At 43.2% G+C, this 23,729-nt stretch overlaps 1 protein-coding gene across 1 annotated transcript in view; it reads left to right on the forward strand.

The window, feature by feature from the left end:
- The window catches only part of LOC126175588 (cytochrome P450 4C1-like), a 94,588-nt gene that overhangs the window by 65,808 nt on the left and 5,051 nt on the right, over positions 1-23,729 (forward strand). Inside the window, exon 4 of the mRNA XM_049922449.1 lies at positions 2,455-2,715. Coding sequence (XP_049778406.1) covers positions 2,455-2,715 — 261 coding nt within the window. The remainder of the gene's footprint in view (positions 1-2,454; positions 2,716-23,729) is intronic.

Below are 23,729 nucleotides of genomic sequence, written 5' to 3' on the forward strand. Positions count from 1 at the left end.
GAAAACAGGACGAAGTTGTGTGGAACTATGAAAAAAATAAGCAAAATATACAAACTGAGTAGTCTATGCGCAAGATAAGCAACTTCAAGGACAGTATGAGCTCAGGAGCGCCGTGGTCCCGTGGTTAGCGTGAGCAGCTGCGGTATGAGAGGTCCTTGGTTCAGGTCTTCCCTCGAGTGAAAAATTTACTTTTTTTTTCGCAAAGTTATGATCTGTCCGTTCGTTCATTGACGTCTCTGTTCACTGTAATAAGTTTAGTGTCTGTGTTTTCCGACCGCACCGTAAAACCGTGCGATTAGTAGACGAAAGGACGTGCCTCTCCAATGGGAACCGATAACATTTGATCGCAATGTCATAGGTCAACCGATTCCTCCACAGGAAAACACGTCTGATATATTCCATACGACACTGGTGACGGCATGTGCGTCACATAATTGTCTGAAAATAAAAAATTAAAATTCTCACTCGAGGGAAGATTTGAACCAAGTACCTTTCGTTCCGCAGCTGCTCACGCTAACCATTTTTTTAAAATTAGTCATAACATTCCACAGTAGTACATAATTTTCAACTGACATTTAAAAGTAATAAAACAAACTAAAATTAATTACAGGTTCCTTGGCATTTTAGAAAAAAATCCAAGTCTAAGCCATGAGACAACGGCGCCCCTGAGCTGACGTTGTCCTTGATGTTACCTATCTTGCACATGGACTACTCAGTTTGTATATTTTGCTTATTTTTTTCATAGTTCCAGACAACTTCTTCCTGTTTTCTGGATTGATCTGTGTTCAGTTTTTCAAGGCCTATCAACTGTGCCAACTTATAACTAAATCTGAGGCGGGTGCGATGGGGAGGTTCCCTTGTAAGATGGTATCTGTTCTTTCGGACATGTCCATCTTCTTCTACTGTGCGAATGCACAAACAGTGCCCGAACTCTTACGGGAATCGGCAACGCGCCGCGAGTAATGAGTATAACGGGCGGGGGCACTACGAATGTAGTGCGGGACAAGACGTTGAGAATGTGGGTTTCGCGGGAGGCGTGCCAGAGATAAATAAATCCCTGCAGTCGTGCTATCCTCTGTGCCCTTGCTGGCTCAGATACATAGAGCGTCTGCCATGTAAGCAGGAGATCCCGGGTTCGAGGCCCGGTGGGGGGGGCACACACTTTCATCTGTCCCCGTTGACGTGTGTCAACGCCTGTAAGCAGCTAAGGGTGTTCATTTCATTGAAATCGTGGAGTATCGTGATGTGTTCAAGGTCGACGCCCTGAATGGAGACGTTTGGCAGAAGATAACAGGAAGACAATAAAATGCTGTTATTAAGGGGCTCCGGAAAGCCTTATACTTGCAATGTTAAAATAACGCTTATAAATTACATCTTTCCTCACAAAGTATTTGAGGTAGGAAGTTGAACTTTTTACAGATTATTTATTGGAATATGGGCTACAACTTAACACAGGGATTTTACAAAATTTTAGTTCAGTTATTAAAGATGATTTTTTTCAATTGTAATGAAAATTCACAACATTTTTTTTGCAATTTTTTATTTATATATTCAAAAATATACAGTTTTTTGGAAAAAGGCTGTGTTAAATTATGCAGAAGGTACTGTGTAACATTTACTGAAAGTTTGAAACAAATATGTTTGGAAGATCCTTAGAAAACATGTAATTAGTATGAGAAAATAAGTTTTGGGAATCGAGCGACAAAGATTGGATTAACTTTTTAGTGCATTCCAGGTCCATAGGATGGATTATCTTCATCCTCTGCAAACTCCTCCTCCAGCTTCCTCTTGTTCCTCCTCCTGTTTACTCTTGCTTGTATTTCTAGACTCTTTACAGCCCTGTCTGCAGCCCAAAGGCGTTCCTTGTCTAAAGCAAGCATCGCTCGTACCATGTTAGAATGTTATTATTTACACTAATAACACATACCTTTGGCTTTCCAACATTTCTCCTTTTCTTAAAAGCCTTCAGAGGATTTCTAATAACTTTACTATTACTCATTATTATAGTTCAACAAAACAGAGACTCAAGAAACAGAATTAATTACGAATATTTTCGAGATAACGACAGAGTAAATAAACATGAAACAATCGACAATCACACCAGCGAAATATATTGAACCATCACAGGTTAGCCACAACACATACTTTATCTCACATCACTAAAATGTACCTGATGAACACGGACGTTAATAATACCATTTGACAGCAGTTTAACAGCGCCACAGCGGGTCACGCCCATGTAGAACACATTTCAAAAAAAATTTAAAAATAGTTGTAGTCTTCGGAATTGAATAAATTATTATCTATTAAAAGGTAATAGTCTGCAGATTCAGAAAACGCAAAAAAGTAAAAATTGAACTTTTCATGATTTTGAGCCTTTCCGGAGCCCCTTAATGAATTCTGTGCAATAATTAGTTCTCCTGAAGGCGCTGACCTGTGCCCTCGGTGTTGCAGCGCATAGTGTTCCGGCCGTGGCTGCAGGTGGTCTGCGTGGCGTCGACTGCGCTGGGCGCGCGCTGGCTGCGGGAGCGCAAGGGCCAGATCCACCGGCTGGTGGCGCGCGGCATCGCCTACAAGAGGCAGCACCCCGGCGGCGGCCGGGAGCCAGCCAAGAGGCGGCCGCTGGCCGAGGTGCTGATCGCGCCGCACGGCCAGCTGCTGCTGTCGCCCCAGGAGGTCCACGACGAGGTGTGTACTAGAGTCCTGCATGACCGAGTAAGCGAGCACAAAATACTAGAGATGGGGGATCCGCTCCTGAACTGATTCATAGAGTTGCATCTTTCAAAGGAGTGAACAATCAGTGATTCAGAAAAAAAGAACGGTAGCTCCAAACGTTTCCCACGGCAGAGAGAGAGAGAGAGAGAGAGAGAGAGAGAGAGAGAGAGAGAGAGAGAGAGAGAGAGAGAGAGAGAGACGGAGCATATCAGCAGCGCCTCTGCTGGTCAGAGCACAGTGCACGCCACACAACACAGCCAGCGCCGGCCTCTGCCCTGCTTCTACCTTGTCTGCCTGCATTGTGCAGTGCCCCATTGGATTTTGTGTTTCACATATGCTGTGCCGTCTCTGTGCGTCGTCTGCCGCCTGCAGTATCTGGCGCAGCGTAACTTCGCATCGCACTCTGTCGGCGATCGTTTCAGTCGCACGTCCTGCCCTCTGGGCAGTTGATGCGAGCAACAGGACAGAGCCACCTAGCGGATAACATAGGAACTACTTGCAACAACCTGCTCGCAAGGGAACGAACGATTTGTCTCGGAGCGGGTGAGTTCACCGCTCCCCCCCACCCTCGGAACTCGCCCGCTCAACGCTCGCCCCACCGTCTCGACTCTAGCCAGAGCGTTGAGAAAAGCGACTCAGGTGTCACTCTAGTCTCTGGGGTCTTACCTCACGCAGTAATACAGCTCGCGGCTCGACCTGCTCGACTCAGTGCTTCTGCATCGGAGTTCGTCTCTACTGGATATTGTTCTTCGTAGTAATACCGCTATGTATATTACATTATTATGTTGTTTTTATTTTATTTTTCTTTGTTTAAACTGATTACATTAGGTTCTTGCCGACTCCTCTTACTATAGGATTTTTATTATGGACACTCGAATTTACGCTTTAATTACGAGCGAACCGATAAACGTATCGCAAAATGTGATACACCAATATTTTCCTTGTTTTATTCTGCGTAAGGCTATATGCAGCACTTTCGTTTTACAGTCAAATTTATATTTTTTTTTCTTATTCTGGTACGGATTTTGCGATTTTAGGCGTCTTCGGAAGGAAACGTTCACTTTAAAAATATATGGCTTGCGATGTATTTGTATGAGGTTAATGAAATTTTAATACATTATAGCCAAATATATTGTTAATGTAAATCTCAAGTTACAACATTTTCCGATCACCCAAAAAACCACGATAGTGCAAAATAGATCAATAATCAAAAACTTTGTCATATCGTGGAAATTTCAATAAACAATACAAAATTCTTACTCATTATCTGTGTTACTTCAAAATAGGATCAAATAAGATCAAAATACGGGTATAGTACTGGAATAAACCAAGTTTAAAGGGCAATGTGCCTTCCATTTATTTTCTATTGTAAATGAGTGGTGAGTCATGAAAAAGAGCTAATTCATTTCAGGGAGTGAACAGTTCTGATCCAATCTCTGAAAAGAACAGTTTTGCCCATCTCTACAAAATACGAGGTGGGGCGGGCACACCCTAACTGGATAGGCTACCCGCACTAGTTCCAGTGACCGAGCATAGAAGCCGTGACCGAATACGTAGCACATAACTTCAAACACATTACACGTGTTATTATCAGTGTAACACTGCAGCCAGTACGGGCTTCTGATTTGTGGTGTGTCTCTCTCTGTAATCATGCAGCGCGAGGAAGCCAGTGTAGTAAGACGTAAGGTTGAAACCAATGTTTACACATTAAAGAAACGGGAAGGTCTAAAAAACCAAGTATGGAGTACATTTCTGTTGGTTGTAGACGAAAACATTGCGTCTACTGGGTACGTATCGTGCATAAAGTGCTCCACTTTATTGTTTTTCCAGTCGGGAACCACTCATTTAAAGAAACACAGTTGCAAGAAACCTCACAAAGATCGTTTCTTTGGTCGTCCTTCTGTTATCTTAATATGCTTGAAATAAGTGAAAAGCAGGAAATTCTTAACAATGTGCGACAAATGTGTGCTGCGTACGCAGGTACAACATTCAATCATTAACATAATCGTTTTTGCATAGTTAGTGGAAAGTGTATTATAGAGAAAGGGGAATGTTGTGACTCGTATAATATTTCATTAACGTAAAACATCTCGTTTTTATGGGAACGGGGGTCGGGTTGTTTGGGGGGGAGAGACCAAACAGCGAGGTCATAGGTCTCTTACGGGAATGTTTCGATGATTTCCATATCAGTTCTGTATTACTTGTCTCTTCTGTTTATTATCATAGATCTTTCAAGTACTGTGTCATCACCACCCAGAAAGAGAGCTCGTTTCAAGGAATGGAGGAACAGCAGATCATCCGCAGCAGATGAAGTAGATCTGTACATTTTAATGCACCCCGGAGATGATGATGACATCTTAAAGTGGTGGAGCAGACATGAAACAGATCTGCCAGGTTTGGCAGCAACAAACGCACCTAGTGAAAGGTGCTTTAGTAAAACCGGCATGTTACTAACAAATTGCCGCAGCCAATTACATCCGGAACGCGTTAGTGATTTCCTGCTGATCAACAATAACTATGATTTTGTTTACGTTGCAAGCAATTGAAACGTATGACAAGTTACGTCTGTAAATGTTTAATGTTCTTTGGATGCTTTCTTTATGAAGATGGTTGTCTTCTAGATTACAGGGAAAGCACTTATTTAATGTTTCCTATAAATGAAAGGAAAAATATCTCTTTTGTTCGGAAATGAGACTCGTCTTCTATCCGCGGTTGTATTGAAATATCGTTTTACTTTGCAGGTGCTTTATGAATTTAGCTGTGTCACGTACCCGTTCTTGGAAATGTTACATTTGTATTAAAAGAGAGAGAGAGAGAGAGAGAGAGAGAGGCGTTGGATTTGTACAGTACAGTGCCGTGCAGCGAGCCGGGGCAAGGCGAGGTGAGACGTCAGCGGTGACCGGTCATGCTCGGTTATCCGCGTGTCCGGAATCCGGACAACAGACATGAGGCGAGTACGTGACCGAGCCGAGTCGTATGGGGCCGGACACGAGCGACTCGGTCCCCCCGTCAACAGGCGAGCCGTGACCGGTCAAAAAGAGAGCGTTGCAGCTCTCTAGTGTGTACGTCACAGGTCTGCCTTAATAGCCAGCTGGGTCCAGTACCTTCGGCGCACCAGTTAAAGGGCGACAGTGCCAGTGCAGTGTTAGCATTTCGGCTCTGTCACTGCACAGTCGCGATTAGTACTGGGTGCTTATACGGTAATTAAATTGCAGCTACTCACAAGGGAACCTCCCCATCGCACCCCACCTCAGATTTAGCTATAATTTGGCACAGTGGATAGGCCTTGGAAAACTGAGCACAGTCAATCGAGAAAACAGGAAGAAGTTGTGTGGAACTATGAAAAAAAATAAGCAAAATATACAAACTGAGTAGTCCATGGGCAACATATGCAACATCTGTAACCTCCCCCTCACTTATCGACCTTAATGACAGTGAAAAATGAAACCGCGTGTACCTAATGGGAATTTGGGAAAAGCAATCGTCACCGAAGTTAATTTGTCGGTAAAGAGGGAGGAAAGGGTTACATATAAATGAAAGGAAAAATGCTAATGAAACTAGTGGAAATTAATTTTGAAATACGGGTAAAGTTAATCAAGAAAGTAAATGAGCGGCCGTTACGTTAACAATCAACTAGCGGTAATTAGCTATTTGAGATTTGGGGGAAATTACGGTCGCCAGTCCTAAGGACAATTACTATAGTAACTGAAAAATAAGGTTATTACACATATAATTAGCACTAGAAGCGTGGCAACTGAAGGTTGACACGTGTAGTGTGAAAACTGAAACTTTGTCAGAAGTAATAAATTTCGCTACACTCTGACTTAATTTAGCAAAAGAATTAATAAAACCGGAAAATCGAAAGTTAATTTAGTGACTGAAGTTAATAGTGAGCTTTCTTTATGAAGCACATCGAAATTCAGTAAAATACGGTTAGTCTTGGACTACCTCAACAATCATTTCAAAAGCTACTTGAATCTACGCAATTTAGAAATAAGGGATTTAACTTTGAACTTGAATTAAATGATTCTGAACAATTAACAATAGTAAAATTTAGTACATACCAAGCTGAGCTGCAGTCACAGGTAAACTAAAATACGGTAACAAAACTCGCACTCTTAATTTGTGCTAGTGTAATCTAAATATTGTAGCCAGCTATGAATACTTTAACTGAACTTTGAAATTAAAGCAGCGAAATTGTATTATATTACTTTAATGCTGGCGTTTGAATTTCAACGACACTCGGGTTCATTCCGGAAAAGGAAGGGACCCTGCTTGGCAATGCAATTGGGACAATGAGCAACAAAGGTTCATGCTAAGTTGCTGTAATTTTGTGATGCAACAATTTTAAAAGTTTGAAAAGCTGAGGTCTGCCATACAGTTCTAAAACTTTACGTGCTTCCAGACTTCCTTGTTGGTTGATTGAAGGTTTGAAGCCGTCGATCGAGGAGGTGGCGACAGTCACTCATTGTCGGCCGTCGCTGTTGCAGAAGCTGCATGTTGGCGCGCCTTCTTCTCGACACGGTCACCAGACGAAACGGGCTCTTGATGTGCGCCAGCTAATGCTTCCCGTCCGCGACACCATGTCAGAAACTATCATCGCAAGTCGAGCGCAATTACATGCTGCCAAACCCCGAAAGCGCGGCAACTCGCGGGAGCATCACACAACACACCTGCTCCACTGCACTACCCCAGCCAGACCCCCTCTGCTCTGCCCGCGCTCCACGCGGCAGAGTTAACACTCCCAAAGATCCTACACACTTTGATTCTTCACACGACCTATCGATGTAATCGTTCGATAGCAGTTTTCCCTAGGCAAGACCCAGCGTAAAAATACAAATAATATTTACGAAACAAACCAATTATACATCGACATAAATGCATAAATATATATATACAAATAGTAAAACAATTACAATATGTAAAGACACAGAAATGTCATATATTCAGGTAACAAAAATGAAAAAAATAAGCAAAATATACAAACTGAGTAGTCTATGGGCAACATATGCAACATCAAGGATACTACCAACACAAGAGCGCCGTGGTTCCGTGGTTAGCGTGAGCGGCTGCTGAGGGAGAGGTCCTTGGTTCAAGTCTTCCCTCGAGCGTAAGTTTACTTTCTTTTCTTTTTTTTTTTCGCAAAGTTATGATCTGTCCGTTCGTTCATTTACGTCTCTGTTCACTGTAATAAGTTTAGTGTCTGTGTTTTGCTACCGCACCGCAAAACCGTCCGATTAGTAGGCGAAAGGACGTGCCTCTCCAATGGGAACCGAAAACATTTGATCGCAAGGTCTTAGGTCAACCGATTCATCCACAGGAAAACACGTCTGATGGATTCTATACGACAATGGTGACGGCATGTGCGTCACATGACAGGAATACGTTGTCGACCCACCTAACTTGCACACTTGGCGAATGGGTAAAAAGATTCTTCTACCTTGCCCGATTTAGGTTTTCTTGTGAATGTGATAATCACTCCCAAAAAGTGGTGAAAACATAAGAGTGTGTCACATAAACTGCAACAAATGAATGCCACAGTTTCACAGTGGCACATTTTTCTCTGCGCTCTGTCAAAGCATAAGTTTTTAACGTTTTCAAATTTTTCTGTGTGTAGGCCGTCAAATCCTGTATATGTCCAAGCAAATCTGAACATGTCCTGGAATCTTGGAGAGCGAAGTTGATTATGTGTGAGTGCCTGAATTCTTATAAATGTCTGAAAATAAAAAATTAAAATTCTCACTTGAGGGAAGACTTGAACCAAGGACCTCTCGCTCCGCAGCTGCTCATGCTAACCACAGGACCACGGCGCATCTGAGCTCAAATTATGCTTAATGTTGCCTATCTTGCGCGTGGACTACTCAGTTTGTATATTTTGCTTATTTTTTTCATAGTTCCACACAACTTCTTCCTGTTTTTTCGATTGATCTGTGTTCAGTTTTTCAAGGCCTATCCACTGTGCCAACTTATAACTAAATCTGAGGGGGGGGTGCGATGGGGAGGTTCCCTTGTCAGGAAGGTCTAGTGTGGGCTGAAATTATACGAGGGGCGTTTGAAAAGTCCGTGCAAAAATAAAAACTACTTACGTGTTTGGGGTAAACCTTTTTTATTTTTCGACATAGTCTCCTTTTAGACTTACACTTCATCCAACGCTGTTCTAATTTGTTGATCGCTTCCGAATAATAGGAATTGTCCAAGTCTGCAAAATAGCTATTAGTTGCTGCAATCATCTCATCGTTTGAATAAAATCTTTGTCCCACCAGTCGTTTCTGCAAATTGGTGAACAAATAGTAGTCCGAGGGAGACAAGTCTGGAGACTAGGGGGGATGTGAAACGAGTTGGAATCCTATTACCATTAATTTTGCGACCACAACTGCTGAGGTGTGTGCTGCTGCATTTTTGTGATGGAAAAGGACTTTTTTGCGATCCAATCGCCGGCGTTTTTCTTGCAGCTCGGTTTTCAAACGGTCCAATAACGATGAATAATATGCCCCTGTAATAGTTTTACCCTTTTCCAGATAGTCAATGAGGATTATCCCTAGTGAAACCCAAAAGACAGTCGCCATAACCTTTCCGGCCAAAGGAATGGTGTTCGCCTTTTTTGGTGAAGATTCTCCCTTGATAACCCATTGTTTAGATTGTTGTTTGGTCTCAGGTGTATAGTAATGTTGTTGTGTACATAGTTCCGCGTAGTCAGCGCGTACACAACTTTCCCACTAGAGCGCGCCCCGCTAAGCACAACAGTGCAGGCGCAGCGCTCGTCCGTCTCCACACTACGAGATGGCACTGCCTTAGAGGCGGACCAAATTCTGTTTCCGCCGATCCGCGTATTAATATGTAATGCAGCCAATGAGAATGCTGCTAACGTAGAACCTTTTCTCCTCGCGGATCACACTCACGCAGTGATACCTGAACGCGCGAGGTATTATAACGAGTGTACAGACCTCTGATATGCCAGTCTGCATTAGTCTGTACCAGTCTATAGTCAAGTTTCAGTCTGCGCCTAATAAGATTACCATATTCCTGTACATAGCCATGAAGATAAATGAATACACTTTGTCAAGTATCAGAGATATGTGAGAATAAGATTAACGTACCAAGACCAAAGGAACTTCAGATTGTCAATTGTAAATAGCATCCAGAATCAAGTTACGTAATGTCTATGCTTTTTATTATTTTAATAAATGTGTGTGAAAATTAATCAAGTTCTGTTTAAAATTGGTCGCCGTCAATCTGCTACTCTAAGCGTGCAAGTGGCATTTCTATCGTCTGACCTAACGGCAGAAGATAAACACGCCACGATAAGACCAAGAGACATATTTCTGACACTCACCTACTTTGTTAGAGCGACAAGTCAAATAATCTGATGGTGTGTGTACCGAAGGTCTTACAGTACGCACACCACAAACGTACCCATGTTTCATCCACAGTGATGAAACGATGCATAAAGTCCTGCGGATTCCTTCTTAACATCTGCAATCAATCCTTGCAACACTTCACACGATTCCATTTTTGGTCAAGCGTGAGCAATCGCAGAACCCATCTTGTGGATAGCTTTCTCATGTACAAATGTTTATGCAAAATATTATGTACCCGTTCATTTGACGTATCCACAGCACTAGCAATCTCACGCACCTTAACTCTTCTCTCATCCATCACCATATCATGGATTTTATCAATGATTTCTGGAGTCGTAACCTCCACAGGGCGTCCAGAAAGTTCAGCATCACTTGTGCCCATGTGGCCACTACGAAAATTTTGAAACCACTTATAAACTGTTCTAATCGAAAGTGCAGAGTTACCGTAATGTTTATCAAGCTTCTCTTTAGTCTCCTGAGGCGTTTTGCCTTTCATAAAGTAATATTTAATCACCACACGAAATTCTTTTTCGTCCATTTTTTGACAATCGTTCGACTTCCTTGATCCACACGAACGCCAGGCACAAAGAAATAGATCAATATGGCTCAAACTTGGTGTGCGTTCTTTCCAAAGATGCTGCTAACTACAGCTGACCTCGATACGCGCCGGCGGTGCAATCTCTCGCACTTTGCGTGGACTTTTCAAACGCCCGTCGTAGTATGGCAGCGAAACGTTGTAGATATGCTAAAACGTTAATTTGGAATCAATTTACGCTGGAAAAAAATTAGTTCCAGTTTTAGCCACCAGGCGCAGATCTGGCGCTGTACAGCATCTTGTCGACATCTCCAGTGCTCATAGCGAACGAATTGTGCAAGCGGCAGATAATAATAAAATAAATATTATGCCTTTCTCACTTGTTTGATCTTTTCTGCCTACATCCCCTTTCTAATCCATACATATGGAAACATTTCTGTACGTGTTTCTCGCATTCACAGTACCAGATTTGCTTCTGGTGGCCGAAGTTGGAGCAATTTTTTATTTTTTTTTCAGCTTAAATCGGTACTGCATTAACGCATTAGAATATCTACGAAGTTTCGCTGCCATACGATAATTGCAGCGCACACTGGACCTCTGTGACTAGCTGCACGTTAATTATAACCAGCTGGTACTAGCTGGCAGTGGTTGCTGGACAAACAGTATCGTAAGAAATAAATGCACCAGTAGGATCGTACTCAGGACCTATTGGCCCCCTAGGCTGGACCTGTGTGGAAATTCCTTCACAAAAGAAGACGAAGTAAATATTCTAGAATTCGAATGTAGAACAACTGTCAACATGAATAGCTTAGAAGTAGATATCCGCTGTGTAGCGAAGCAGCTTAAAACACCTAAGAAAAGCAAGGCTTCCTGCCAGATTGTATGCCAGTCAGGTTCCCTCCAGAGTGTACTGACACAATATCTCCATACTTAGCAGTCATACACAGCCGCTCGCTCCTAGGGAGATCCGTACCCAAAGACCTAAGAGTCGCACAAGTCACAGCAATAACCAAGAAAGAAAGTAGGAGTAATTCCTTGAATTACAGGCCGATATCACTTACGTCGATTTACAGTAGGACTTTGGGGCAAATGCTGAGCTCTAACATTATGAAGACAGGGTTGTAGCCTCTCCCCTATGTTATTCAATCTGTATATTGAGCAAGCAGTAAAGGAAACAAAAGAAAAATTCGGGGTAGGTATTAAAATCCATGCAGAAGAAATAAAAACTTTGAGGTTCGCCGATGACATTGTAATTCTGTCAGAGACAGCAAAGGACTTGGAAGAGCAGTTGAATGGAATGGATGGTGTCTTGAAGGGAGGATATAAGATGAACATCAACAAAAACAAAACGAGAATAATGGAATGTAGTCGAATTAAGTCGGGGGATGTTGAGGGTATTAGATTAGGAAATGAGACACTGAAAGTAGTAAAGGAGTTTTGCTATTTGGGGAGCAAAATAACTGATGATGGTCGAAGTAGAGAGGATATAAAATGTAGACTGGCAATGGCAAGGAAAGCGTTTCTGAAGAAGAGAAATTTGTTAACATCGAGTATAGATTTAAGTGTCAGGAAGTCATTTCTGAAAGTATTTGTATGGAGTGTAGCCATGTATGGAAGTGAAACATGGACGGTATATAGTTTAGACAAGAAGAGAATAGAAGCTTTCGAAATGTGGTGCTACAGAAGAATGCTGAAGATTAGATGGGTAGATCACATAACTAATGAGGAAGTATTGAATAGGATTGAGGAGAAGAGAAGTTTGTGGCGCAACTTGACCAGAAGGAGGGATCGGTTGGTAGGACATGTTCTGAGGCATCAAGGGATCACCAATTTAGTATTGGAGGGCAGCGTGGAGGGTAAAAATCGTAGGGGGAGACCCAGAGATGAATACACTAAGCAGATTCAGAAGGATGTAGGTTGCAGTAGGTACTGGGAGATGAAGAAGCTTGCACAGGATAGAGTAGCATGGAGAGCTGCATCAAACCAGTCTCAGGACTGAAGACCACAACAACAACAACATTATGAATCACCTCGAAGAAAATGATCTATTGACAGATAGCCAACACGGATTCAGAAAATATCGTTCTTGTGAAACACTGCTGGGTCTTTCTTTATTCCCACGAAGTTCCTGATCTACGTAAACGATGTACGAGACAATCTGAGCAGCCGTCTTAGATTGTTTGCAGATGATGCTGTCATTTACCGTCATGTAAAGTCATCAGATGATCAAAACTAATTGCAAAATGATTCAGACAAGATATCTGTATTGTACAAAAAGCGAAAATTGGCTCTAAATTATGAAAGTGTTAAGTCATCCTCATGACAACTACAAAGAAACCGTTACACTTCAGGCACACGATAAACCACACAAATCTAAAGGCTGGAAACTCAACTAAATACTTAGGGATTACAATTACGAATAACTTAAATTGAAGCGATCACATAGATGTTGTGGTGAAAACAAACCAAAGACTGCGGTTCATCGACAGAACACTTAGAAAAGGTAAAAGTGCGCTAAAAGGACTGCTTACACTATGCTTCCCCGCCCTCTTCTGGAGTTCTGTTGTGCGGAGTGGGATCACCGTCGGATAGCATTCACGGACGACATCGATAAGGTTCAAAGAAGGGCTGCTCGTTTTGTATTTTCGAGAAACAAGAGAGAGAGAGAGAGCCACGGATATCATACTCGAACTGGGATGGCAGTCACTATAACAAAGGCCTTTTTTGCTGCGGCAGGACCTTTCTCGTGGAATTTCAGTGACCAACTTTCCCTTCAGAGTGAGAAAATATTTTGTTATCGCCCACCTACGTAGGGAGAAATGATCATCGTAATAGAATGAGAGAAATCAGAGCTCGCAAGGAAAGATTTAAGAGTTTGTTTTCCCGCCCGCTGTTAGAGAGTGGAACGGTAGAGAAGTAGCTTAAAGGTGGTTCGATGAAATCTCTACCAGGCACTTGATTGTGAATTGCTGAGCAATCGTGCAGATGTACACTACTGGCCATTAAAATTGCTACACCACGAAGATGATGTGTTACAGACGCGAAATTTAACCGACAGGAAGAAGATGCTGTGATATGCAAATTATTAGCTTTTCAGAGTATTCACACAAGGTTGGCGCCGGTGGCGACACCTACAACGTGCTGACATGAGGAAAGTTTCCAACCGATTTCGCATACACGAACAGCAGTTGACCGGCGTTGGCTGGTGAAGCGTTGTTGTGATGCCTCGTGTAAGGAGGAGAAATGCGTACCATCACGTTTCCGACTTTGATAAAGGTCGGACTGTAGCTATCGCGATTGCGGTTTATCGTATCGCCACATTGCTGCTCGCGTTGGTCGAGATCCATTGACTGTTAGCAGATTATGGAATCGGTGCGTTCAGGAGGGTAACACAGAAAGCCGTGCTGGATCCCAACGGCCTCGTATCACTAGCAGTCGAGATGGCAGGCATCTAATTCGCATGGCTGTAACGGATCGTGCAGCCACGTCTCGATCCCTGAGTCAACAGATGGGGACGTTTGCAAGACGACAACCATCTGAACGAACAGTTCGACGACGTTTGTAGCAGCGTGGACTATCAACTCGGAGACCATGGCTGAGGTTAACCTTGACGCTGCATCACAGACAGGAGCACCTGCTATGGTGTACTCAACGACGAACCTGGGTGCACGAATGGCAAAACGTTCTGTTTACAGCATCATGATGGTCGCATCCGTGTTTGGCGACATCGCGGTGAACGCACATTGGAAGCGTGTATTCGTCATCGCCATACTGGCGTATCACCCAGCGTGATGGTATGGGGTGCCTTTGGTTTCACGTCTCGGTCACCTCTTGTTCTCATTGACGGCACATTGAACAGTGGACGTTACATTTCCGATGTGTTACGACCCGTGGCTCTACCCTTCATTCAATCCCTACGAAACCCTACATTTCAGCAGGATAATGCACGACCGCATGTTGCAAGTCCTGTACGGCCCTTTCTGGATACAGAAAATGTTCGACTGCTGCCCTGGCCAGCTCATTCTCCAGATCTCTCACCAACTGAAAACGTCTGGTCAATGGTGGCCGAGCAACTTGCTCGTCACAATACGCCAGTCACTACTCTTGATGAACTGTGGTACCGTGTTGAAGCTGCATGAGTAGCTGTACCTGTACACGCCATCCAAGCTTTGTTTGACTGAATGCCCAGGCGTATCAAGGCCGTTATTACGGCCAGAGGTGGTTGTTATGGGTACTGATTTCTCAGGATCTATGCACCCAAATTGCGTGAAAATGTAATCACATGTCAGTTCTAGTATAATATATTTGTCCACTGAATACCCGTTTATCATCTGCATTTCTTCTTGGTGTAGCAATTTTAATGGCCAGTAGTGCAGTTTGTGTGACACAGGATTATCAGCAAGTTACGGAGTCTGGCCGCTGGCGACCATTTGGCCAGTTCATCGATTAGGACAATATGCAGACGAGCGGGCATCCGGATGTGACGTTGGTCTCATGTTTTGGTCTGCATGGCAGCAAGAGGGCAGGCACACTCGTCGTCAATGTTACGGTGGAACATGTCTCACCGCTAAAAATTAAGATCGCCGTATTGTGTATCGGGCAGATCATAAGCCCTTCATAATATCACCTGCCTTTTGAGGACAATTCCCCGTAACATTCCGTATCATCCCGCACCATTCGTCGGAGAGTAGCAGCAGACGGACTTGCGAATTACTGTCCCACGCGTGCGCTGCCGTTAAAACCGCAGCACAAACGGCTGCATTTGGAGTCATGCTGTACCCGGAAGCACAGACTGCTGAGGAATGGCGTGTTCAGCTATGAATAGCGTTTCTCTACTGCGTCGGATGAGTATCGTTGGCTTGTTTGGTAGCGACCTGAGGAAAAGTCCCATTTCTTCAATGTCTTCATGTTACTTCTTCATTATGGTATGTTTGTATGTGTGTGTGTGGAGGCGGGTAGGCGGGGGAGGGAGCATCGGTTATGAGTTTAGGTCACGGATGGAAGCGACTGTCGGAACTCAGACGGACATCTACATCTACATTTATACTCCGCAAGCCACACAACGGTGTGTGGCGGAGGGCACTTTACGTGCCATTGTCATTACCTCCCTTTCCTGTTCCAGTCGCGTATGGTTCGCGGGAAGAACGACTGTCTGAAAGCCTCCGTGCGCGCTCTAATCTCTCTAATTTTACATTCGTGGTCTCCTCGGGAGGTATAAGTAGGGGGAAGCAATATATTTGATACCTCATCCAGAAACGCACCCTCTCGAAACCTGGCGAGCAAGCTACACCGCGATGCAGAGCGCCTCTCTTGCAGAGTCTGCCACTTGAGTTTGTTAAACATCTCCGTAACGCTATCACGGTTACCAAATAACCCTGTGACGAAACGCGCCGCTCTTCTTTGGATCTTCCCTATCTCCTCCGTCAAACCGATCTGGTACGGATCCCACACTGATGAGCAATACTCAAGTATAGGTCGAACGAGTGTTTTGTAAGCCACCTCCTTTGTTGATGGACTACATTTTCTAAGGACTCTCCCAATGAATCTCAACCTGGTATCCGCCTTACCAACAATTAATTTTATATGATCATTCCACTTCAAATCGTTCCGCACGCATACTCCCAGATATTTTACAGAAGTAACTGCTACCAGTGTTTGTTCTGCTATCATATAATCATACAATAAAGGATCCTTATTTCTATGTATTCTCAATACATTACATTTGTCTATGTTAAGGGTCAGTTGCCACTCCCTGCACCAAGTGCCTATCCGCTGCAGATCTTCCTGCATTTCGCTACAATTTTCTAATGCTGCAACTTCTCTGTATATTACAGCATCATCCGCGAAAAGCCGCATGGAACTTCCGACACTATCTACTAGGTCATTTATATATATTGTGAAAAGCAATAGTCCCATAACACTCCCCTGTGGCACGCCAGAGGTTACTTTAACGTCTGTAGACGTCTCTCCATTGATAACAACATGCTGTGTTCTGTTTGCTAAAAACTCTTCAATCCAGTCACACAGCTGGTCTGATATTCCGTAGGCTCTTACTTTGTTTATCAGGCGACAGTGCGGAACTGTATCGAACGCCTTCCGGAAGTCAAGGAAAATAGCATCTATCTGGGAGCCTGTATCTAATATTTTCTGGGTCTCATGAACAAATAAAGCGAGTTGGGTCTCACAGGATCGCTGTTTCCGGAATCCATGTTGATTCCTACATAGTAGATTCTGGGTTTCCAAAAACGACATGATACTCGAGCAAAAAACATGTTCTAAAATTCTACAACAGATCGACGTCAGAGATATAGGTCTATAGTTTTGCGCATCTGCTCGACGACCCTTCTTGAAGACTGGGACTACCTGTGCTCTTTTCCAATCATTTGGAACCTTCCGTTCCTCTAGAGACTTGCGGTACACGGCTGTTAGAAGGGGGGCAATTTCTTTCGCGTACTCTGTGTAGAATCGACTTGGTATCCCGTCAGGTCCAGTGGACTTTCCTGTGTTGAGTGATTCCAGTTGCTTTTATATTCCTTGGACACTTATTTCTATGTCAGCCATTTTTTCGTTTGTGCGAGGATTTAGAGAAGGAACTGCAGTGCGGTCTTCCTCTGTGAAACAGCTTTGGAAAAAGGTGTTTAGTATTTCAGCTTTACGCTTGTCATCCTCTGTTTCAATGCCTTCATCATCCCGGAGTGTCTGGATATGCTGTTTCGATCCACTTACTGATTTAACGTAAGACCAGAACATCCTAGGATTTTCTGTCTATTCGGTACATAGAATTTTACTTTCGAATTCACTGAACGCTTCACGCATAGCCCTCCTTACGCTAACTTTGACATCGTTTAGCTTCTGTTTGTCTGAGAGGTTTTGGCTGCGTTTAAACTTGGAGTGAAGCTCTCTTTGCTTTCGCAGTAGTTTCCTAACTTTGTTGTTGTACCACGGTGGGTTTTTCCCGTCCCTCACAGTTTTGCTCGGCACGTACCTGTCTAAAACGCATTTTACGATTGCCTTGAACTTTTTCCATAAACACTCAACATTGTCAGTGTCGGAACAGAAATTTTCGTTTTGATCTGTTAGGTAGTCTGAAATCTGCCTTCTATTACTCTTGCTAAACAGATAAACCGTCCTCCCTTTTTTTATATTCCTATTTACTTCCATATTCAGGGAAGCTGCAACGGCCTTATGATCACTGATTCCCTGTTCTGCGCTTACAGAGTCGAAATGTTCGGGTCTGTTTGTTATCAGTAGGTCCAAGATGTTATCTCCACGAGTCGGTTCTCTGTTTAATTTCTCGAGGTAATTTTCGGATAGTGCACTCAGTATAATGTCACTCGATGCTCTGTCCCTACCACCCGTCCTAAACATCTGAATGTCCCAGTCTATATCTGGTCCTGCGTCCTCGTGCTTACCTCTCATGTAACGGTGTAATGCTCGTCCATACATGGCAAATATCTCTGCGAACTCCCTATAAATTTGAACAACATGGGCCAGAGGAGTAACAGTGAACTGCAATAAAACAGGTTTGAAACAACAGTCTAGATCGCTATAATATTTTACTAATGACCGATTTCGACTTCAAGTAGAAGTCACCTGCCGAAAACGAGCACCACCTGGCTGTTTCTGGGGGCTCCTCGGGTTCTCACGCAGCAATACGTCAGTTTGCGATCGTGTTGCCACGTTATCATCCGAGTAGCCGCCAGCAGCAGCCAGAAGGTGTTCATTTTCTGAAGACGACTTCTGCATGAAGTCGAAACCGGTCATTAGTAAAATATCATTGCTATCGAGACTGTTGTTTCAGCCTGTTCTCTGTGAACTGCCTACGTGATGTTGAGACACTCGGCTCAGAAGTCATCTCTGTCCCAGTTCCAGTAACGAAGATATGAACAACTGCTTAGAACAGTTGCGTACCAGATTACGCTAGAAGAAAATACAACGGTTTTGTGACACTCTTCGGATGAATGCGAGGACGTCGTATTCATGAAGAGGTTCATAATGTCAATGTCTTTGTGAAGTCCACCATTTTGTAATTGGCGAAACAGCATCTCATACCCTTTCAACCTGCGACGTTCCATTTCGTTCCGTCGTAGTCTGGGTGGCTGTTGCATTACTTTTGTTACCTTGTTTTTGCCTAACAGTTCTGTGTACTTGTACGAGGCGTGTTTTTTAAGTAAGTACCGTTTTGAAATTAAGAAAAGACGTGCTAAGATATCCCAATAATTTTATTTTTACATGAAAGCCTGTACCTTAATCTGCGCACTGACGCCTTTACAGTCTGAATCTTCCTTGTTTACGTTGTGTACTGAATGTTTAAGATGCCTCCGATAATCGTGAGTCCCGCCGACTGTGAAGTACGGGCTGTTATAAGATTTGTTAGTGCTAAAGGCCTAAAAGCGATCGATATTCATCGTGAGATCTGTGCAGTTTACGGAGAAAATATTATGAGTGATGGAATGGTAAGAAAGTGGGTGAGAGCATTTAAAGTTGGCCGCACAAATGTGCATGATGAACAACGGAGTGGGCGTCCTTCGGTCGTTAATGAAAGTTTGGTACAGGAAGTGGACAATATGGTGAGAGAAAACCGACGCTTTACGATTTCCTCCTTGCGGCATGACATTCCTAATGTTTCTCGTAGTGTTTTGTATGACATTTTGACCGAGCACTGGAATTACCGAAAATTGTGCGCACGTTGGGTACCGAAAATGTTGCCGAATGTGCACAAAACCAAACGTTTAGACTGTGCATTGACTTTCCTTGAGCGGTACCACAACGATGGTGATGATTTCTTAAGCCAAATTGTTACGGGCGGTGGGTGGCCTACGTCACGCCAGAATCAAAGCAACAGTCCATGGAAGATGAACAAGGGCGTCGTTTTGTTGCAAGACAATGCCCGTCCACATGTGGCGAATCAGACCAAAGATCTCATCACATCTTTTCTATGGGAAACTCTAGATCATCCTCCGTACAGCCCCAATCTTGCGCCCAGTGACTACCATCTGTTCCTGCACTTGAAGAAACACCTGGGCGGTCAGCGTCTTCAAGACGATGACGAAGTCAAAACAGTGGTGATGCAGTGTTTACCAAGTCAGGCGGCAGACTTCTATGAGCAGGGTATTCAAAAACTGGTACAACGTTATGTCAAGTGCCTCAATATTGACGGACATTATGTAGAAAAGTAGATTAAAGTAGACTTTCATGTAAAAATAAAATCATTGAGATATCTTAGCACGTCTTTTCTTAATTTCAAAACGGTACTTACTTAAAAAACACGCCTCGTACTTACACTAAGCGACTTTTGAAATGTGTAACACCTCTGATTTATATTTTCGACCCGACCTGGTCTGATCAAATAGCAGCCCAATAATTATTATTAATGTGACCGTGTACCTAATGGGGCTGGCAATCGGAATTGACTGCTACGGAGTTGTTACTTTCCAGTTTGTTTTTCTCAAATGCTGTAATAATGAAACGTCTGGTAACAAGAACAACACCAACACAGTTTCACGAATCAAGAACCTATATTCGTTTCAAAAACACAGAAAGAAGGAGACAGCCATTGCCTTCGTCATACATATCTAATTACGGCTAATCTCAGCACAGGCTTCTTCGTTATTCATTATCGTCACACGCAAATTCAATCACTGCAATCCAACACTGCAATCCAAAATGATGCCGGCGCGGTAGACGCGAAACCAAAATATCGACACTAGAAATATCACTGATCACTTCGTAATTATACTACTTCACTTTCCCGGTATTATTCTAGCACAAAGGGGTTAAACCGCGGCGATGGCCACTCCCTTTGTCGGTAAAGCCTTGCATTACAGCAACAGGCCTCCACACAGCTCGGCCCGCAACATGGGAAGCTCTCCACTTCACACTCGCTCTCGCAACACGACACAATCGATTGTTTGCCCTATCGACCTGTGCCGAGTGCAGACTTATAGCAAGGGCCTACGGACCCCTTACATCCCCGCCCTCGAAAACTTCTTTGGAGCCTCTGGCGTAAATGAATCGGCAAGGGAATTTGATATTATTACATCTGAACGTCCGCCCCTCGTGGCCTCGCGGTAGCGTTCTCGCTTCCCGAGCACTGGGTCCCGGGTTCGATTCCCAGCAGGGTCAGGAATTTTTCCTCCCTCGAGATGACTGGGTGTTATTGTGTCGTCTTCATCATCATCATTCATTCCCATTACGGTTGGAGGAAGACAATGGCAAACCACCTCCACTAGGACCATGCCTAGTAAGGCGGCGCAGTTCTCCTGCGTCGCTCCCCTATGCTCTGTAAAGAAGTATGCGACTCATCATCATCATCATCATACATCTGAACAAAACACATAGTGTAAATAATTAATGAAATTACAATTCACCAAATAATCCCTCAACTCCGGTAGTGGGCTGCCTCCACAATAATATTCTACAAAAGGTTATTACATCTCATAAACATGGCATTGTCCAAATTACAATTTTTTATCATGCAGCAATAATCCTCTATGGTCCATATTGAATGTAACACACAGCATACAATCAAAAATTATTACGTGAACACATGACATATGAATTATTATATTACAAATTAGTTGTTACAGGTTTTTACACCCATTCTCAGGTAATCGTCGATATGAAATATGATGTTCTAGTTATAATACCTCAGAAAATATAATACAAATAAACATTCCCCTTTTTCAAATGTCCGTTTAACAACTAAATATGCTAAACACATCTTAGTAGGTTTATTCAGGTCCTTGTAGCTCTCAATCTTGACCGGACCTCATCTGGAGTGTCATTCAGTTTTCCGGTCCCTCCACCTCTTCCTCTATAATCAGACGAATGACTAAAATGATTCCTTTGGTCATTACTTCCCTCTCGGTTTTGATCATTAGCTTGCTTGTGTTCCTGTGATCGAACAGATTCCAACTGTTCTAGTATCTCCATCAAGGCCTCCCTATCTTTAATTAGGCTCCCGGATACAGTTTCTTGCGTTCCCCGGCTCAGTCTTCTTTTTATCGCTGATATCATGACGTCATCACTCGGGGGTTGTGCCAAGGTCTCGTTCAATTCCCACAAATGTTCGGCAGACTCTCTCAACGTTCCTCTCCATGTATTAAGTGACTTGCGGTGTGATAGGTCCTCAATTGCTGCACACTGATGACTTTTGGACCAATATTTCTTCAAGAATTCCCCTTCAAACTGATCATAACTAGTAGTCCCTTCCTTCTTCCTCACTCCGCAGGTGAAGGCCTCACCTTCCATCCTATCTATTGCAAATTGAATCTTGTCTGAGTCTTTAAAATGTGCTGGGAAAACTCCTTTTAACCATTTCATAAATATCATTGGGTGCAACCCTCCTTTTGGTTTAAACTTCTGCCCTGTATTATTTTGGATGTACCGATTATCACTGCTCGTCAAGGTAACGACTCTACCTTCCCCAACGGTTAAAGCGGCATTGCTAATTCGTTTATCAATTTCTTCTGTCTTGCTCTCCAATTGTTGCACTCCCTGTTGTAATTGCCTGACCTCCATTGCAACCCTCTTGTTATCCTCTTCTCTTTGCACAGCTATAGCATTTCTCAGATTGACAGCCAGTTGGTTTTGTCTATCTCCTATTCCCTTAACTGCATCATTGCATTGTTTCTGCATCTGCGTCACCTCGGTGATTCGATGATTGCAATTTGTTTCCACTTCGGTGATCCTTTCTCCCAATTTGGCTTTAGTTTCTTCAATATCGTCTTCTATCTTTTTTGTTAACTTTCCTTCCATCTTCTCCACGTCTGCCTGGACTTGGTCCATGCTCTTCTGTAGCTTCCTCTCTCTCTCGTCGATGTCCATCTTCAATTGTTCTTGTAACTCCTGCATTTCCTTCTTCAGATTACATTCCATCTTCATTTGCGATGTTTTGACCTCTTGTGCTATAGTTTCCTTAAATGACCTTTCTAAGCTTTCTTTGGTTTCTTGTAACTCTTCCTTAAATGATTCTCTAGTTGCCTTGGTTTCCTTTAACAAGTCTGCTAAAATCGACCGTATATCTGCATCCTCTGAAACTGGCTTATCTCTCGTCGTTTGTCCCGGTGTCTCGGGGTAACTAGTTGAATGTGCTAATGGGCTTTCTAATGACAACCCACAATCACTGATTCCTGAATCATCTCTGTCTTCCTGTCTTATCCCTTTCCTTTCAACTACTGCCTCACAAACCTACTTATCTTCAGTAGACATGTTTTGTTTAATTTTAATGCACAGGCAAGTAATATAAAATAACCTCTAGCAACCCAAAACACTCCTAATTACCACGAAACTAATCAAAAGTAACTGCAGTATTTTCAGTTACTCCCAAAATTGACACAATACGTATGAATACTGAACATAACGGTTCTCAAAACCTAATAATTTCAAATATCAATTTTCACATACACAGTTTATGTAAAATGTTCTAAATAAGATGAATCCCACCATTCATTAAATCTATAAATGCAAAATCCCCAAAAACAATGAGCATATCTGTACAATCACCATTTAGACAGCGCAGCATGTATCAATAAGTATGCTATATTTCAGAGTATGTTTCGCAAACTTCTCGAAAATTACTGTAATTGGGCACTTTTCCTAATGTGAAAAATCAGTTTAAAATTGTTTATTTATCGCGAGGACTGCACACGGCAATTTAATGTTATGCCAGCCAGCCGTCTTCACTCACCAACTGACGTTACCACGAGTCGCGATGTTTTGACGTTTGAAGTGGGCGTGATGCTGTACCGCCGCTCAGTGTCTCGAAGTCGAGCTGAAGATCCTTGGCGAGACGTCGTAGTTCTCAGCCGGCCGCTCCGTGGCGCTGCAGGCGGGCGTAGTTTGTAGTTCGGCCGCTAGATACCGGGTTGGCGCTCCGTGTCTCGAAGTCAAGCTGAAAATCCGTCAGTGTTGTGCGTCTGTGCCTGACCTACTCCTTGCACAGGCAGTTGGGATGACGTGTGAAATCACCTTGCAGATCGAAGCTCTTTGGCGCAGCTGCTACACGGGTCTGCGTGACGTCACTCAACAATTGCGTCGCCACATAAATTGTCGTCTGTATAACAGTTTATTGGTCCACATGAAATTGCCCGATTTTCACTATTCAAAAAGCAATTTCA

Source organism: Schistocerca cancellata, chromosome 3 (genome assembly GCF_023864275.1).
Source record: "Schistocerca cancellata isolate TAMUIC-IGC-003103 chromosome 3, iqSchCanc2.1, whole genome shotgun sequence".
Taxonomy (NCBI): domain Eukaryota; kingdom Metazoa; phylum Arthropoda; class Insecta; order Orthoptera; family Acrididae; genus Schistocerca; species Schistocerca cancellata.